This window comes from Carassius auratus, chromosome 25 (assembly GCF_003368295.1).
Source record: "Carassius auratus strain Wakin chromosome 25, ASM336829v1, whole genome shotgun sequence".
Lineage (NCBI taxonomy): Eukaryota > Metazoa > Chordata > Actinopteri > Cypriniformes > Cyprinidae > Carassius > Carassius auratus.
The window spans coordinates 8,856,209-8,875,439 of NC_039267.1; the positions used below are offsets into that span (position 1 = coordinate 8,856,209).

At 38.2% G+C, this 19,231-nt stretch overlaps 1 protein-coding gene across 3 annotated transcripts; it reads left to right on the forward strand.

The window, feature by feature from the left end:
- The first annotated feature begins 1,359 nt into the window (after positions 1-1,359).
- On the forward strand, positions 1,360-18,913 carry LOC113043707 (potassium voltage-gated channel subfamily C member 1-like). Of its 3 annotated transcripts, none has more exons than XM_026203258.1 (4): positions 1,360-2,972; positions 10,224-11,157; positions 12,912-13,088; positions 17,127-18,913. In XM_026203258.1, the coding sequence occupies exons 1-4, from the start codon at positions 2,406-2,408 to the stop codon at positions 17,234-17,236; spliced, it is 1,788 nt and encodes a 595-aa protein (XP_026059043.1). In that variant the 5' UTR covers positions 1,360-2,405; the 3' UTR covers positions 17,237-18,913. The 3 variants fall into 3 exon arrangements, with proteins under 3 accessions (XP_026059043.1, XP_026059042.1, XP_026059044.1); XM_026203257.1 differs by lacking the exon at positions 17,127-18,913 and adding an exon at positions 14,511-15,332; XM_026203259.1 differs by lacking the exon at positions 17,127-18,913 and adding an exon at positions 13,555-14,603.
- The last annotated feature ends 318 nt before the right edge of the window (positions 18,914-19,231 follow it).

Sequence of the window (19,231 nt, forward strand, 5' to 3'; positions counted from 1 at the left end):
ACATTGTCTAGTTTTTGTCTTATATTTAATGCTAATAATGCACAATCTTTATATATATATACATTTTATTTTATTTATTTTTTTCTTGGAGGGTGAAAGTGACTATTAACAGTGTACACAATAAGAATTTATTAAGAAAACGTTATGTGTTGATGTTAAAATTGATTTGCTTTCTTTTTATTTATTTATATAAAAAAAATCTAAACAGACAGTATTTTTGGAATGTAAAATTCGGCTAGTATAATTATTAAATAAAGTTATCTTTTTTTAATTTTTTTATTTACACACTTTGCTTCCACCTATAGACAGCCATAAGCATTGCAGACTCTGACTGCTCAGAAATAATTAGCTTTATATCTAAAACGAAGGCACTTTTATATTAGTCAATTTAGATCTGTATCAGAATATAAAATCTATTTTAATGAAATGTTTTCAATTGCAATGGGCTGCTGTATCTGGTCCCCAAACAGCTTAAAGCTTCTCTCAATGGAAAAATAAAAGCTTTTTCATTAATTTATGAATTCTGAGTTACCCATAAGGTACAGTGAGATTGTATGAATTCTCTGATATTTCATATGCATGTATTATTTCCCTTTCATAGGTCTGCGTTTGGGAGGCAGCACACAAATGTCCCCAAAATGCAACAAATCACCTCCTCCCTAGTCCAGGCTCCACGTGTACACGGTCATACACGCCTCCCAGGCAAATTATGCTCTGATTTTAGTCCTGCACCTCCTCCTCATCGCCACATTGTCCTTTAAAAATAAACTCGGAGCAATTCACAAGCTGAGCTCCAGCATAAGCACAAGGTTACCTGCTGCTCATACAAATAGGACGCAGTATGCATGACAAGCTGTTTTAAGATTTATTCCTTAAAACTAACCAGTGTCTGTTATGTTACTAGTAACTACACCTTCTTAAATACTGGATGTATTACTGAATGTCACATTTTAGTCATTATTTATGGAAGCTTTTTAAAAGTTTATTTTTATTTTTATCAGAATTCTTTTTTTTCTAACTTCTAATTTTACATATTACAATTCAGTTTTTTTGTTTCTGGCACAGAATATTTCTGATTTTTTTTCTCAGAATACAAGCTCACAATTGCAAGAAAAATATACATTTATATATAAAAGATAAATTGTGCAATAACCTTCTTATTTTTCAATCTGTGGTGGAAATAAACTTCCTTATTTCTGACTTTTTTTCTCTCTTAAGTGTGAGTTAATATTTCACATTTCAAAATTTTGTGAGTTTATGTCTCACAATAAATTTTTCTCTCAAAGTTTTTTTTTTTTTAAAGTTTTTATTGAATTCTATGGAGATCTCAACATGTTCTCAACATGTATTGGAGGGTAAACGCGTTCGCATCTGGTTCAAATATTAACTATTCACTTGTATTCACTATGCATTCAAAGTATTCTTTACAAGTAGCCTATTCATTTTTAAAAGTAACCATTCCACTTTCCATAGTATATCTTTATTCTAGTGCACTAGCACACAAATTACCAATTTTAAGTGCATTATTAAACATACAACCTACTAGGAAATTCACAGTATTTAATTGGGCTAACTGCAGATATTACTTAACTAGGCTAACTAGTGACCAGGTTAACTTCTAAATTGACATTACAAATTACATAATTAAATAGTTCATTAGAAGATGTTCATTTTTCGAAGGACAAAGAATGCAATGCATAGTGATGCTTTCAGTACATTAAGCGCTATAGCAACATAATAGACTGTAGTTCTTTCTAAGGTCTACAATTTAAAACGGCTTTCCATACAGTGCGTCTTCCACCCCGAGAAGATGTTGAGTTTTTGTTCGCGTGGAAACACATTTTAGATAGAGCTCTGCTCCTGTGAATGAAAGACCCTCCCTTGTTGCTGCGACGCCTGGTTCTTCAGACCGTCATTACGAACGATCCGCTTGAATGGGACCTCGGACTATTCAAAGCAACATCGATTGTGCATACCTTTTTAAAGGCCACTGGAATTGCTGAAGGCAAGATCTGCTGCTGGTTCGTCTGTTCGTCCTCAAAGAAAACGGACGTGTAGCGGGTTTTTTGTTTTCCAGGGGAAGCTGTAACACAATAGGGACGCTGGAGTTATGAAGGCTCGACGGATGACTGGCGCTGTCCGTTCAGCACCACCCTGCGCCCAATGACACCATAATAAAACCCTCCCTGACGCCCTCAAACCCGAGTCGGGGGGGATATTGGGATATTGGAGGGTAAACGCGTTCGCATCTTAGAAGTCATTCAAGGGTTTTGGAATTCTATTGTTGGCATTGACACTTTGAGGCGCACCTGGCACGATCGTAAACACATTTGAATTTTCTGAACATGGGTCCCAGCGCTATGATGACGGTCCACGGGTTGGAGATATGACTAGAGGGGTACGCGATGGGCCAAGGGGACGACAAGGATCGCATCGTGATCAACGTCGGAGGAATCAAGCACCAGACCTACCGCAGCACCCTGCGCACCCTGCCCGGCACTCGACTCTCCTGGCTGGCGGAGCCCGACGCGCTTAATAACTTCGATTATGATGCGAACATCGGGGAGTTTTTCTTCGACCGTCACCCCGGCGTTTTCTCCCACATTCTTAACTATTATCGCACGGGCAAGCTGCATTGCCCGGCGGACGTGTGCGGACCTTTGTATGAGGAGGAGCTGGCGTTTTGGGGGATCGACGAGACAGACGTGGAACCGTGTTGCTGGATGACCTACCGGCAGCATCGAGAGGCGGAGGAGGCTTTGGACAGCTTCGCCGGGGTTGCTCTGGATCTCGGGCATGAAGACCCGGAGCCTGAGGGGGTTGCTGAAGCGGCCGAGGGGGATGAGGGCGTTGAGATGACCCGGAGACTGGCGCAAGGCGACTCGCCCGATAACAGGTCCGGGCGCTGGAGCAGGTGGCAGAAAAAGACGTGGGCGCTCTTTGAGGACCCGTATTCCTCAAAATACGCACGGGTGAGTTCATTGAGAAATGCTATTAGGCTACGTGTTCTCGGAAAATGATATGGTTTGCTGGACTTCCAGCGTGAATAGTGCACTAAACCGCTTTAAAAACAGTTTACAGACCAGCAAAACAGTTTAGGCATAGTACCGTGTCAGACAAATGATCCTAATGAGCCCATCAGTGTCTTGATTTTGATTGATCATTTGAGAAATCAGTAATGGATACAACCATATCAGCTGGGTCATTCCACTAGGTCCTCTCTCATTTGAAAAGGTAATTTTCAAAATAAAATAAAATAAATGTACAAAGTACATTTCTGCCAGATTTGAAACATTCTGAAGGAAAATTACAAAGTGAAGCTACATTTTATTTTATTATATTTGACTATAAGATTGCCTATTGAAAATATTATAATTCATATAATACATTGTGTAGTGTGTGTTTATATATATATATATATATATATATATATATATATATATATATATATATATATTACAAACTATATAAATAAAAATGTAATGCTACAATCTAATTTTAAAATGTTTATAGAATAAATGCAAAATAATTTATTTATTTATTTAATTATAAGTAGGCCAAAAACACATCCTCATTATAGAACTGAACAGGAAAATAAATTATCTAATTATGAAAATAAATATATATATATATATTTTTTTGTGGTTGACGAGAAAAATGGCTACTAAAACTCGAGTAATTTTTACTCATATATTCTTGAGATTTGTTTTCCCCCATGGAATGACTCAATTTCAGACTTATGGAGAGATACAGAGACCACATCGCTGAGCACATCCCACAACTCTGGCTGACCTTGAAATAATACCCACCTTCTCTTTCACAAGCTAAAAGAAGCCATAAGATGGGCCATAAATGATGTCATGCACTGCCATATAGTAAAAAAATAACTCCATTTGTTTACAAGTCTTTACCACTCTGCATCTTAGTTTTGTTGTCTCCTCTGCCTGATGAAGGTTATCATGTGACTGATTTGCTGACTGACTAGGGGTTGGAAATAAAGATTGCTCACATCCTTGCTTGTCCATACAGATCATGTTTTTTTCAAGAGCACGCAGCCACTAACTGCAGCTCGTCTGTTTTGCATCTCACCCCTAGAGACACACAACCCCAAGGCACGCAAACACTAAAGATGCACTCACATAAAGCATTTAAGGGCACTTGTGCTGTGAAAGACACTCTCCCCTTGAGATTTTATGGGCATTTCATTAGCTCATTTCAAATGTCAGCTCTTTGCCCTCACCGCTGTCCCATCATTTCTCTCAGCAGGAACCCTATAAGCTCTTAATCGGAGATGAACGCCATCCCAGCATTTCTACTAGTCTTGGCAGCCAGGTTAAAACAGGTCAGCTCTACTGACTCTAGCCCACCGCTTTGGCACTGACAGAGCAGGAGATGGACGTCCTCCAAGATCTAAGCGAGCAGATTGTAGAGAAAACTTAGACTTACAATGGTGGCCAAAAGTTTAGAATAATCAGGATTTAAAATGTCTCTAATGCTGACCAAGACTGCATTTGTTTGATCGAAACTTATAGTAATATTGTGAAATATTATTACAATTTAAAAGAACTGTTTTATATCTGAACAGATTTTAAAATGTAATTTATTCTTGTGATGGAAAACTTAATTTTAAGCATCATTACTCCAGTCATTCAGAAATCATTCTAATTTGCTGGCTGGTTGCTCAATTATTATTGGTACTCAGTTATCAATAATGGTTCTTATTCTTATCAATGCTGAAAAAGTTTTTGCTGCTTGATATTTTTTATTTTGTTTTTTTTGGAAACTGTGTAAAACAATTCAGGATTCTTCGATGAATAGAGAGTTTATTTTAAATATCTTTTGCATAACATTATAAATGTTTTTTAATGTCACTTTTGAATTTTTGCATCATAACTGAATAAAAGTACAAACATTTTTATTATTTTTTAAATTGTTAATTTCTTTCCATTTCTTTTCTTTTCTTCTTTCTTTTTTAAATGATACTTACCACAAATTATTGTAGAGTATCACAGTTTCCATTAAAACATTAAGCACCAAAAAAAACGATTTCAGCATTGATGAAAATAAGAAATGACCATTAAAAAAAATGAGCACATGAATAAATTACATTTTAAAATATATTCAAATAGAACACAGATTTTTTTCAAATGCAATAATATTATTTTTAAGAAATGAAGCCTTGGTAAGCATAAGAGTGGACTTTCAAAAAATGTAAAAATTACATTATTTAAAATTTTTAGCCACCAGTGTAGAAAGAGTTTCAGGTATAGGTTTTGAATGTGGATGATGCATCTAAACAAGTAAATTGTAGGTGAGACTGGTTTTCTAGAAGGAAATGTATTATTCATTTGGCTTTGGGCTGCTCTGCCAGGAGCCAGGCTGTCCAACACTGTCTGCTGGATCTGAGGAAAAGTGGCTCGACTCCTGGCAGCACCACAGAGAAACATGAACCAGGCTGCCTGATAGCAAATCAAGCAGTAATGGGTCTGATGAAGTCCGCTTATGGACATCGACCACAGCCAGGATTTGTGATTCAGATCCTCTACATGACTTGTTTTTAATACACAGTCTGAACAATCGCTGATGCGTGCTGGGAAAGTTGGGTTTCTGCATCAAATATGCATTCCTGTCAACGGTGCTGGATTATTTTTACCACGTTTTCTAAATTCAGCGCCTCTCTGCTTCTCAAGTGGAGGGGGCTGGAAAAAATACAAAGATTTCAGATGAATGAATTAGGATGATGGAGTCTTTGCTAGACTCCATATGCATAGGTGGCGCGGTCAGCCTTGGAAACTGCATTGTACATGCCGTTTCTACTCTAGATCAAGTCAATTCAATTGTTTTGAGTTATTTTTAGGTCGCCTCCATCAAGAAGAATATCTTAATTACATTACAACTTGACAACTCAATTACCTGCTGTGATCACAGATGACATCTTTCTTTATCTTTATCTCTAAACTAAAAGCCAAGAAGCCTGCAGGGCATGCATTTTGTAAAGACAAGCAAAAGGTTTAGGCTTCTTAGAGATAGAAACTGACAAGAACGATAGAGGATCAGTTTTTTGTTTTGTTTTGTTTTTTAAATAAAATAAATCAATGCATTTTCTCAGTATTACAGAAAGGTTGTTATAAAGCTAACTGTTGGAAACTTGGCATTGGTCCTCTTTCAAAATGATGACGCTACAGCACCGTACCTCAGTACAGGATCAGGTGAATCTGTCATTTTGTCTTAGTTGCATGTTTTGTAAAATATAACAGGAAATAGGATCATTTCGAGTGAGGTTGTTCTGTGGTTTTCTGATGTTAGCTAGTTTGTCCGTTGCATTGCAAACAACAGATGCCACTCTGTGGTTGATAACGTGTCCTGTCGTTCTCCTACAGTATTGCCTGAGAAGGTGTGAATGTTACAAAACCGGTCAAGAACATGTCCAGGTCATTTTTAACCCCAAAATCAAAAGTGAGAAAGAAGAAATCAATTGATTTTTTTTTTTTTTAACACAGTGAGGTCTACTACTAAGCCTTAACAAATAACATTGTTTTACATTAAACATTTTCTTATGCATATAGATTGTCCAGACTCATCCTCACAGTAATTATCAAGCTGCACGTCATTCATTAGTCTGCCTGGTTGGGGTGTGTGTAAGTGTATTTAATGAGAACATCTCATATCTCAGCTGCATCAGCATCGCAGCAACACATCGGTTTATACACAAACATACACTTGCACGCAGAATGAATCAGCGTCGGGCCGCCCACCCACTAACACAGTTACCAGCACTTTAAATGAGTTTCAACATTCCCAGCACTGGCGCTCACAGGATTCTTTCAAGGGATGAAAAATGAAAATGGGCTCTTTAACCCAGAGTAAATGGCTTCAAATGATGATGCTTTAGATTGACTGTCAGTATGTCTGCAGTCAACATCGCTATGGGTGTGAAAAAGCACTAGATTCACAGAAAGATATATTGCCAGAAAGTTTCTAAAAAAATAATCTTTTAATATTCATTTGGAAACTGCAAGAGATCGGGGTTTGGCTGGTTAGCATGGTTGCATTAGCCCCTGCTGGTAGATGCCGTAAATACACCATCTGGACTTAATAAAAAAAAAAAAAAAACATTTCCTCCATTGACGACCATTCAGAATAAGTAGATGTGTGTGGAGGGTTAAAACTTAAAACGGACTGTCACTTCATCAGTGTGGGATGGGAGGGCAAAGGGGAGAAATGGATCATGTTGTGTCCCCTGAGCTCAAGGGGATCAAGCTGTTCTTTGTGTTTATCTTGATCAATGAGAGAGTGAGGATAAAACGTTCTCGTGGATCAAACTGTTGCCCTCTGGGATTTGCAAGGTCGTGAGAATCTGCTCTCGCCCTCAGTTTGAGGAGAGCAAAAGTGATTCAGCAATATAAAAAAAGCCCCTTTTCAAATATTTGAAGTGATATCTGTAGTATTTGTTGTTTTACATGAATTACACAAAATGTTTAAGCATCTGTAAATGAGAAAAAAGCAGCGGAGATGATGTAATTCATATTTTACCTTGATGAATTATTAACTGCTTTTTTACCGCCCCAGTCTGTTCAATGACCATCTGATGCATTTTTTATACAAAACTGGAAAGAACTTGTGAAAACTATAAATTCCAGGTACAATGGCATGTAAAAAAGGCATTGGTTGCAGAGACAGGTTTGTAAAACAAAACTTTCCTCTATGTTGATAATATTCAGAACAAATGCTTGAATAGTAGTCTTCATTGAGAAGTGTAGCAATGCCATGTTAATTATTCCCTTATGTTGTACGTCATCTTTCGAGCATCATTAAGATATCAAGTTGTATCCCACATCCGTCTTTGAATGAATCAGAGCATAATTACTGTGCAGCTGTAGGAAATTGCCACGGCAATGAGCTGTGATGGAAAAATGTGTCTATTTTACACTTTTGAGAGCCATCCAAAAACAAAACTGGCACTGTTAACAACACATACAATAGGATATTCAAATATTTGCAATTTAAATCTCTCTTGCACATTTTTTCCCCATCAAAAAACATGTATTCTTTTGAATGTTTATCAATGGAGAAATCTGCTTTTTGCTGCCAGATAGAGTTCCTTCATTTCTATAACTCAGCAACTTTTTCCACAGGTCAAAGCTATTTTAATGTTATTTATGTGCATTTTTCTGTCTTCAGACAAAATGTTTCTCCTCCCTACAAACACAGGAAACGAGGCACATCTAGGGAATAGTGTCTGTTAGACTAAGCACTGGCTGACCCAGATATAAACTGCCTGTGGAAGAAGAATTTATGTGAAGCAAATAACTGAAAGGTGTTGCTAGCCGTCAGAACCAGAGGCAGATCAGGGCAGAGAAGGTGTATTAATGCTTTGAAACTTCATGAAACATGGTATATGAGAAAAAAAAACATTGATATTGGATACTAGCTTACATATTGTAAATGCATATAATTATATGAATGAAAATCGCTTGTAATTGGTTCAGTAATGATACAATGACATTTGGTCATGAGTTGGCTGAGTGAGTAGTAAAAATTTGAGAGAATTGTTTACAAAAATGGTCATTCTGGAATTGTTGCTTTTTATTAGTACTTTCAAACAATTAATTGTGATTAATCACATCCAACATCAGTCATATATGTATGTGTACTGTGTATATTAAATATGTATATATAAATACACAAACATACAGTATATATTTTGAAAATATTAATATTTATACATTCATATATGCATATTCATACACACACACACACACACACACACATATACATATGCATCTGCTTGTATTTATATACTGTATACATATTAAATATACTCAGTATACACACATATATTATGTAAACAAAAACTTTTATTATGAATGGGATTAATCATTTGACAGCTCTACTTTTTATAACTGAAAATAGGTCAAGAATTGTATTTTTGTTTAGAAATTAGCATGCAATGCATTTGATACTGCTGATCCAAGCATTAACAATTTGCCTTGACTTGAGAATGTCACATCAAACCATGCGGACTGTTAAGAAGAGGGGTGCTATTACTCTTCAGAGTGATTTGACTCACAGTTTTTACCCGGTGGAAGATAAAATGGGTGAGAAAATCCAATATATTTATATTAAAGGGAGCAACTGAGACTTGGTAAGCAGCCTTCCAGAAAACCCCAGTATTGTAGTACTGACTTTTAATCAGGCAAGCAAGAATAAACCAATTTTTTTTTTTTTTTTTTTTTTTTTTTTTAAGAATGAAAAAATGTTGTTTAAATTATTGTTAAATTCCAAGTATTCACTGAATTTCTATTATGCACTGATGGATGATTTGTCATTCAGATTTACAGCCTTAATTTAATATTTAATTTGAGCAGAATATTAAATTCATACATAATGGAGTTGCCAGAAGACGATCCCAAGGTAGGGAAAACATGGCCAACTTGCACTTATGTAATTCCACCACAAGCCAGTATTCAGTCATCCTGTGGTGGGGCTCCCCTACTGAAATCCAGTTCCATCTGTCCATGCTTGTCGTTCTATCTTACAGTAAGCTGCCATGTAAGTGGTGCAAACCTCCTCCATCCTCTTTCAAAGCACTCAAGGGACCATCTCACCAAATCTGCATGTGGTAACCTTGTAAGAGGCTGACCAAGAGTCCCTGGTGAGGGGAACTATGGTTAGATTTATCCCAAAGTGGTGGAGGGTAGTCGTATTGGTGCGTTTCTGTCATTTAATGCTTTCCTTAAGGGCACACAGTGTTTTTGAGTTTCATCTGTTAAACCCCCCATTTGTAGACGTGGCACTTTTCAGGAGCACATTTGAGAAACTGAAGATGTGACATTATCCAAGTGTGCTTCTGAATTCTGCTGAAAAGGGTGTTTTCATGATGTTGTAATTGGATTTATTTGTGTCTGCTCTGATGTTGGGAAAACCTATTTATAGCTGAACTGTGTGTTACATCTGTTTTGTAAGGAATTAAAAAAAAACAAGCATTAAAAGAATTCTGTCATTCTATCATGTTGTTAGAAGTATTGAAAAAGTAACATAAAGTCTTCTGAAGTTATAGAAAGCTATCAGCGTAGACCAGAGCTATCTTCCAAAATCTTCCCTGTTGTGTTCCACAGAATAAAAGAACGTTATACAACTTTGGAAGACAAATAGAAAGAACTGTAATTTTTAGACTTTCATTAAGGTCTTACGTAACATCTCTCTCTCTCTTTTTCCCACAGTGGGTAGCATTTGCATCTTTGTTCTTTATTTTGGTGTCCATTACCACATTCTGTTTGGAGACTCATGAGGCCTTCAATCCCATCATCAACCACACAGAGACTTACATGGTGGGCAATGAAACGATGGAGCGTGTCTTTCCTGTGACGGAGACTATGGTGCAGTTAACCTACGTTGAGGGTGTCTGTGTTGTGTGGTTCACTTTTGAGTTTCTAATCAGAGTGACTACCTGTCCAAACAAATTAAAATTTGTCAGAAATGCCCTCAACATCATCGATTTTGTGGCCATCCTCCCCTTCTACCTGGAGGTAGGGCTGAGCGGACTCCCCTTCAAAGCAGCAAAAGATGTGCTGGGTTTCCTCCGTGTGGTACGATTCGTTCGAATTCTCCGTATATTCAAGCTGACGCGACACTTTGTGGGTTTGCGAGTACTAGGGCACACACTCCGTGCCAGTACCAATGAATTTATCCTCCTCATTATTTTCCTTGCACTCGGAGTCTTAATCTTTGCCACTATGATCTACTATGCTGAACGTTTTGGAAGAAACCTCAATGATCCTAATGCCAGTAATGGCACACACTTCAAGAACATCCCGATTGGCTTCTGGTGGGCTGTGGTAACAATGACAACTCTTGGCTATGGCGATATGTACCCTCAGACGACATCCGGCATGCTGGTGGGTGCACTGTGTGCCCTGGCAGGTGTGCTGACGATTGCCATGCCTGTACCTGTAATTGTGAACAACTTCGGCATGTACTACTCCCTAGCCATGGCGAAACAAAAACTACCAAAGAAAAAAAATAAACATATCCCACGAGCACCTCAACTGGGGTCTCCCAACTACTGCAAGTCAGCGATTAACTCCCCACGACCCAGCACACATAGTGACACATGCCCCCTGGCGCAGGAAGAGGTCTCTGAGATCAGATACCAAGGTAGGAGCTAATATTTTATAATCTGTGAATTTCTGTCAAAGTGAAACGACTTAAATTATTTTCTTTTTTGGTTTACTCAGAGGTTCAATTATTTGGTTTTACCAAGTTCTTTACTCTCTTCTGACTGTAGAAAGTTCTGAAGAAGAGTATAGAAGATATTTTTCTTACCTTTGGTGCTTTTCTACTGCGTGGTATGACTCGGCTCAGTACGGTACGGTACGGCACAGCACGGCTTGTCACGGTTTGGGTTTCCACTGCAGATTAGTATCACTTTAGAGTGGGTGGGATTATTCACGTCATTATAGTTGTGCCGCCTCTACTGCCATGACCTGTGAAAACATTTTTTTTATTCCGCGTCACCCCATCAAGCTCTCACTGGATCAACTCTGCCATCAACGAGAGGAACGTCTGTACTTCTGCAACACACAACGAAACTTTTTGGCTGTTAAAAAGACAATGCATACGACCCTTTGCTGGGTTTGCTGATTTAAATCTCAGGACAATAAGTGATCAGCAGAGGTTACACATCACATTTTGGTAATGGTACAGTTCACTTAGAACCTCAACTGAGGTGGTATTAAAAAAAGAACCAGGTACCAGGTACTGTACCCAATGGAAAACCACCTAAAAATTTTACCGTACCGAGCCGTGCCATGCAGTGGAAAAGTGCCATTTGACTCTTTTAATGTTATTCTGTTAATTTAACAAAGGGGTGTCAAATTCAGTTCCTGGAGGGCTGGAGCCCTACAGAGTTTAGACCCTAATTAAACAAACCTGATCCAACTAATCAAGTCCTTCAGGCTTATTTAAAAACTACATGGTATGTGTGTTGGAGCAGGGTTGAAATGGAACTCTGTAGGACTCTGGCCCTCCAGTAATTGTGTAGGACACCCCTGGTTTAGCATGTGGATCTGCTGAGCTCTAGACGTTTAGCTAGAATGAACTGAACTTGAGTTGGACATATCTGAATAATGAATGTACTGGTAGTTTTGATTTTAGACAAGAACCTTGTCATTAATATTTCTGAGTAATTAGTGGTCTTGTTTTTGAAAATTAAAAAGTAGTAATAGTTTTAGAAATGCAGAAATCTTTTCATTTCTCAGTGGATTTGCTCTCATGGAAGCTTACCACTACTCTAAGCTTTCACAGGCATCTAAACTACATATAGTCCAATTTAGCACTTAAGGGTAACTACACACACTAGAGATTAAGCTATGTCAGAGAATGCTGAAAATCTATTGATTTGAAAGGGCATGGTATGTTTTACGGATGTACAGGGAAAGGGCTTGTGAAACTGACAATAAATTCTACATGTAGGTCAGGGGTATTGATTCCTGCTCCTGTAGATCCAATGTTTTACAAAGTTCAAGTCCAACCCTGCTTTAACTAACCTGCCTTTAATTTTCAAGTAATTCTGAAAGAGATTATCTGGTTCAAGTTTGTTTGCTTAAGGTTGGAGCTCGACAGGACATTGGGTCTCCTTAAGTAACCCTGACCTAGGTCATGACATACCAGGACAATATGGCTTTCTAATGTTAGAAAATATTAGAGCCAGGTGAATTTGGATACCATCATGCACGGTGGAAAAAGCATCTCTGTTTTTTGCAGAAATGTCATTTACAAATCAGCAGGTTTGAATTGTAAGAGTGGTTTGGTTTTCAGGATGTTTTACAGTGTTGATAGCCTGAAATAAATCCTGCATGTCACCTTGCATCAATCTATAATGAGTCATCTCTCTTTGCCTGTGACTGGAGATTTTAAAGTGAACGGGGAGCCGTCCAAAGCTGCCCTGGCCAATGAGGACTGTCCTCACATCGACCAGGCAGTGTCGCCCGAGGAAGTCTTCAGCCCCGTGGACCGTGAGAGACCCTGCTTCCTGCTCACCTCCGGAGGAGAACGAGCCAGTCACACAGGGGGGAGAGTCAGGAAGGGTACGTAACCAGCCAATCACTGATAGCCATCAGAGCACTGCCAGTGCTGTGTCTGAAAGTGGAGCAGCTGTCGATCAAAGATGCTCTTTCAGTGCAAAATGACCGACTGTCACTCAGCCTTCTTTCTTGCAGTCTGATAGCTCCTCAAGTCTGCCGTTACTCTAAGGTTGACAGGAAAAGCTGCGAAAGAAATGAGATATCCAAGTGAGCCGTCAACAGGCTTCTTTTCATTTATAGCTCAGTCTGAACATGATCTTTGAGAAGAACATTCCGTGCCAGTTTTTCCTAATGTATTCATGCAAATGCAGTACATTTTACAGTATGTATTTCAGGCAGATTCAGTGGACCATTATGTGAGAGTCCACTTTTAAATAAACAGTAACACTGTTAATGAAAACAATGTTTATATACGGTAAATGAAATAAGTTTCAGTAAAATGTATAGCAGTGTGCTTGTTTGCATGCAGATTCACAATGGCGGGTGGTCCTGGTGAACTTCACAAGAGATGCAGCATGGGATATGGGGCATGTGATCACATGACAAGAACTCAGCCAGTCAGAAGCTCTCAGTTGAACATTAACAGCAAACAGGTGCCATTAGCCATGATACCCTACTGAAAAGACCAGTTTCCTAGCATGAATTCCCATGCTTATCCAGACTTGTTATGTGCTAGTCCAACTGTTGGGGCCAGAATTGTGATGCTGGATGACAAAAGAAGACTTGCTGGAAGAGCTAGTTAAGTAGTTTTCTCTGGACACTGCTACGATTATGCATAACACAACCAATTATGCAGGTCATTTCAATAGGGTGGTCAAGATAAGACTATGCCAGGGAATCAAAGTCTTTCCTTAACTCTTGCAATAAAGATAACACCTTGAAGACAAGAAAGTGTTAGTCTAAGCATTAAGTAAAAGTGAAATACTTCTGTTGCTTGTTAGCCCTATATTTAGCCCGTAGTTAGCCCTATATTTAACAGAAGTAGCATCATCTGGTAGTTAAGGAGCTGCATTACCAAAGAACTGGGTGTACATATACGATTGTTTCTTGTTGGGCTGATGTGTCTGGCTGAGTTCTTTGATGTCTATCTGAACCTGTGTTGTGCTGGTCAGCACTGTGAAACCACCCCATGCATGCAGTAGACAGTTTGAAGTATAGAACGCATGGAGGATGATGCAGTTGACTTGGCAATCAGTCACTGTCAACTGGCTAACAATGCACATAACAAGTACATGTCAAGGCAACACTAACCAAATCTAATCTGTGCATACACACCACATACAGTACACACACCTCAGCTATCTGTCCATGAACCTACTTTAAGAAGGATATTTATTCAAAAGCAAACCTTGGCAGAGAGTCTTTGTCTAGAGTTGAAGACTGCTCTGAGGTTTTACTGAAAGCCCTTTTTCTCTTCAAATGAAGGTTATGAAAAGCCATGGAGCCATAGCCGCATGTCTGGAGGCGTGGCCTCAGTGTCGGCCCTGCCCTGCAGCCCGCCCTGTCTCATGCAGCAGGTCCACTCTCCCATCCCATCCATCCTGTAGCATGGACAACAAAACTAACCAATCAGAGGCCCTCGCTCCGCAGTGCTGCGCAGAGACGCCTGCTCACACCGTGTCACTGTGTACCATCCATCTCTCATTAAACTCTTTTTCATTTGAAAACTTCTTCTTGTTCCTCTTGCTTTCTCTCTTCTTCCCCTTCTCCTTCTTAGTTCCTTTCTAATCCTCTGTCCTTCTCACTTTTCCTTCCTCTTCTTCTTTATTTTCTACTTCGTATATTATCATCTCTTTTTCTGCATCTTCCTCTTGTTCTTTCCTTCTCCCTCCTCTTCTTCTCACTTCCACATTCTCTGCCCTTTTCTAAAATCTCCAAAGTTTCATCTTCAATTTATCCTTCTTAATCCTCTTCCTTGTTCTTTTTTTGCCTCTTTTCCTATCTTCTACTTCAAATTCCTCTGCTACTTCACTTGTCCTTCCTCATCTCTTTCTTCTCTCCTTATCATTCCTCGTTTCATTTCCCTTGTCCTTTTCTGCTCCTTCTTATTATCTTTTACTTCCTCGTTATCTGTCTTTCTCCTTCCTCTTCCTTCTCTCTTTACCTTCATCTTCCTCTTTTCATTTGCTATTTCCTCTTCCCTCTTCTTTCATCATTTTTCCTTGCTATTTCCACTCTTTGCATTCTTCTTCCTCCTCCCTTCCGCTTCCTCTTCATGTGACCTTCTTCCTCTCTTCTCTTCCTTCCCTTTTTTCTCCTCATCTATTCTTGTCCTCTTCCATTTCTCTTCTTTCTTTTCTCCACAGTCTCTCATCTCCCTATGGTCTCATCTGACCCCCCCCCCCCCTTCTATGCTGTCTCATTTCTTTTCTCACTTTCGATTTTCTGCACTGTTCATTCTTCTCCTTCTCTCACCTTCATAACTCCTTTTTTCCCCAAACCCTGAGTGTTTTAAGGTGTGGTTTTCATTAGGTGCTATTGGACACCATTGAAAGGGGGGAAAAAAGATGAGACAATGGCTATTTCATATATGATATAAGATAAGTTAGTTTGAAGTGACACTAAACAATCATGATTCAAGTGATGCACATGTCACCAACATTGAAACTTGACTGAAGAAACTTCATTTGCATTTGCATGCCTTGCATGGGAAACTATCTGAGAACACAATGTAAGTTTATTGAAACTGTGTAACAAAAATAGTTTTTTTCATCCAAAGCTTCTTTAAATATATCTGATGCAGAGTATGATATCATTTACAATGACATACAATATATGTAGCAATTTTTATTTTTGCAGACATTTTTTGCCTTTCCCCAAACTATAATCTCTGGTGTTTTTTTAAACACCTGGTATCTATTAGTAGCAGCAACTGAGTCGAACATTCGACTTTTTTGACGAACAAATTAAGATGCAAATAGTGAAAAAAAGCATTTTAACTTTTTTCTTGAAACAGAGCAGGCATATTTAAATAGCAGAATTTCAATAAAAAAATAAAAAAAAGGTTTTATTTTCACAAAGAAAAACAAACATATTTTTCATAAATTCTGTTTCAAATGTGATTTATCTGGAATTCATACATGTGTATATCACATTTTCAAACGTGTAGCACTGTAGCAAATCACAAAAAAAATATACAATATAGATGTATCGTGCAGTTGACAAAAATAAAACGTCTTTAAAAAAAAGAAAATAATCAAGTGTACTTTTGGGATTATTTGGGGAGAGGTAAATGCATGCACTTTTATGCAAAAATACATATGCGAATGACAAAACTGTAAATATGAATCTTGCATGAAATAAATTTTGTATCCAATCTGTATATAGACTCTGGTTTTCTTTGACAGAACATGCATACATGACTCCCCCGGTTGCTTGGCAATAAGCCGTGCCTGTTTTTGTGATGTCTCTTTGATCTTTCACCCTATCTTTATCACTGAGCTGTTTTTCCCGTCAGCTATTTTTGGACTTTACAGTCTCTATTTAAAGTTGCAATTATGCACCAGTGTTACTAGCTCATAATTCAATCCTGGTAAAAGGATGCACAATCACACTTGCATCCTAAAAAGTCAGAAAGGTCAAAGAGAGAGTGTGTGACCTCCCGGTAAAGTGGGGGGATTGAAACAGGAGAGCCGAGGCAGGACTAGCGGTGATCATGCCCTATTCCGCACACCGGTAGCATGCCACAAGTCGTTAACCGAGCATGTCACACCGTCCCATTGCGCACAAAACCAATCACAGCATGACCTGATGAGTTAATCATATTAACAATAACCTGTAGACTTACACCGGATCTGAATGAATGCAGCATGGAAGAGTGCATGGTAAACCCTGAGTTTACCATGAGCCTGTAAAGAAGGTCATATTCACCTGCTTGACAGACATCACCCTGATTGCTTGCACTGTTCGAGGCACAACAATCCCGCCAAACTTCTTCATCTGCCCACCCCCCTCTCCCATGTTTCTGTGCTGTTCGTTTGGTGTATTAATATGATTTTCCTTGTTGTTTGTTGTTGTTGTTTTCTCTCCGTGTTTTTTTAGAGACCCAGCGCGCCAACCGAAGCAGACAACCAACCGAGTCAGTGTGTGTAATGAACCATGGTGTACCAACCACTATGTGTGTCAACCATAAAGCCACATCCCCCACCTGATAGTACCGTATTTAGCACGTTTGTAAGTGTGTGCTGTTGTAGATTAGCACTTCTCTTCCGAGTTGTGCCTAAGGATTAATTCAGCGTAGATGTAGCACAGTTACCAAGAGAAGCTGTAGCTGTTCAGCCGTATGTAGCGTTGTTTTGTACGTGGTTTATTGTGCTGTGCGAAGTGCCTGTTGTTTTTCCGTTCGTGAGTGTCAGTGTTGTACATGGTACTTGTGTGTGCTAGTGTTGTGAAAACATGACCTTTCTTTTATCTCATTGAAGTGTTTGTTTTAGGTTGTTTAAATGTTGTAAAAATGTTACTCCAGTCACTAATCACATTTCAAAAAAAACAAATCACCAAACTTTGTGATCATGTTTGAGTAAGGAGAAAAAAAAATTAGCAACTGTTTTCCCGCATTTTGTACTATTGTAGTTACCATGTAGAAAAATGCCTTTTGCACTGTTTGCACCCTTCACTTTTACATTCCTTTCTGCAGAACAAATGAAAATTTGATATATTTTGTAGCTGATTGGCTGGTAACTTTAGAGATGCACCGCGTACTAATCAGATGCGACTAATCAGGCTCCGCCCTCAATGAAATCTTACTGATTCAAAATTGTATTTGTCTTAAATATTTATATTTGACATTTAATATATGGCGATTGTGTTCTGAATGGTTGTGAAAATATGTAGTTGCTGAAAATTTGATTAAATACGGTTATTTTTTGACAGATGAAATGTTAAATTTATTTTGTTGACTTTTGAAAATCAAATTCTTTTTTTTTTTAAACTAGGAAAGAAGTGATTTTGATGCACAAAGTTATTTAAACCCATGAAAATGAGGATCCTGTTGTAAATCACTTTGTAAACCTGCCTTATCGATTGTGTTCTGATTGGCTGTATTTTAGCATAAAAAGATGTTACCGCTGAAAATTTTATGTGTCGTGCCTGGTTGGAACGCGGTGTTGGATTTGAAGGTAAACTTAAGCTTGTTAGCACATTATTGGGACCAAACTCAGAATATTTGAATGAATTGAATTGAACCATCATTGAGTTTGATGAGGAAAATGTTTGATAAATGCTTAGTTTACTTTTGAAACTTGGAGGTTTTCGTAGACACCATCACGAGAGACAATCCTGCACAGAACAAAAACACAACTCTTTATAGAGAACATACAGGGTTTATAATTGTATAAACGAAAGGATCCGATGCCGAGTCTCTAGTTTGTTTCGACATTTATTTTTCATTGTTGTGAAAATGTGAAGTAAACCCAATTCTTTGGGACCAAACTAGTGCACTGCCAGTTGTATCACGGGAAATGTCGACATTGGTCGTTTCTTTACAATATGCTGGACTGTTCAAAGACCCTACCACAGCAGAGCACAAACAACCGTATATAATAAAACCTCCAAAGGTTCACAATCTTTAGGACTGCACAGTTTTTGGACAGAGTAAACATCGAACTTCCTGGCAAAAGGCGGCATCCCAAACGTTTGTGCCGTTTTATGAGACGTTCCTTGTGTTTTTCAGCACATTGCAGTGGATAGTATGGATAGTTATCTGAAACCAGGTGTTTTCATTAATGGTTTGAGTTGACATATTGTTAAGGCAATTTTGTGTCTTTTTCTGATGAGGGAATTAAAAAAAAAATCAATCAATAAAAAAATTACAATAAAAAGCACTAAAACAGATTTTGTGTGTTTTGTGGATTTTTAAGCTTTGTTTTAAGGCAGTGCAGATACAAAAAGAATTCTAAACAATTTAATAAAACACAATTAAACTCATTACTACATTTTATGAAATAACACCTGTCAATCTCAGCGAATGAAGAACACATTTATTCTCTAATGCGTTACGTATTAGATAAGTTATGTTTCTGACTGACATCATGTTGAAGCTACTTAGGCTGCCATGTTCTTCTTCTCTGAGAGTGAAGATGTAATGAAAAATCTGGTAGCAGGCTTCTCATAATATTACAGACCAAATATTACATTCAGCTGTCGCT

Coding starts and splice junctions, on each gene's coding strand:
- LOC113043707 (XM_026203257.1), top strand. CDS start 2,406: ATGGGCCAAGGGGACGACAAGGATCGCATCGTGATCAACGTCGGAGGA. Junction 11,158..12,911: donor CTCTGAGATCAGATACCAAG/GTAGGAGCTAAT, acceptor CTGTGACTGGAG/ATTTTAAAGTGAACGGGGAG. Junction 13,089..14,510: donor AGGGGGGAGAGTCAGGAAGG/GTACGTAACCAG, acceptor CTTCAAATGAAG/GTTATGAAAAGCCATGGAGC.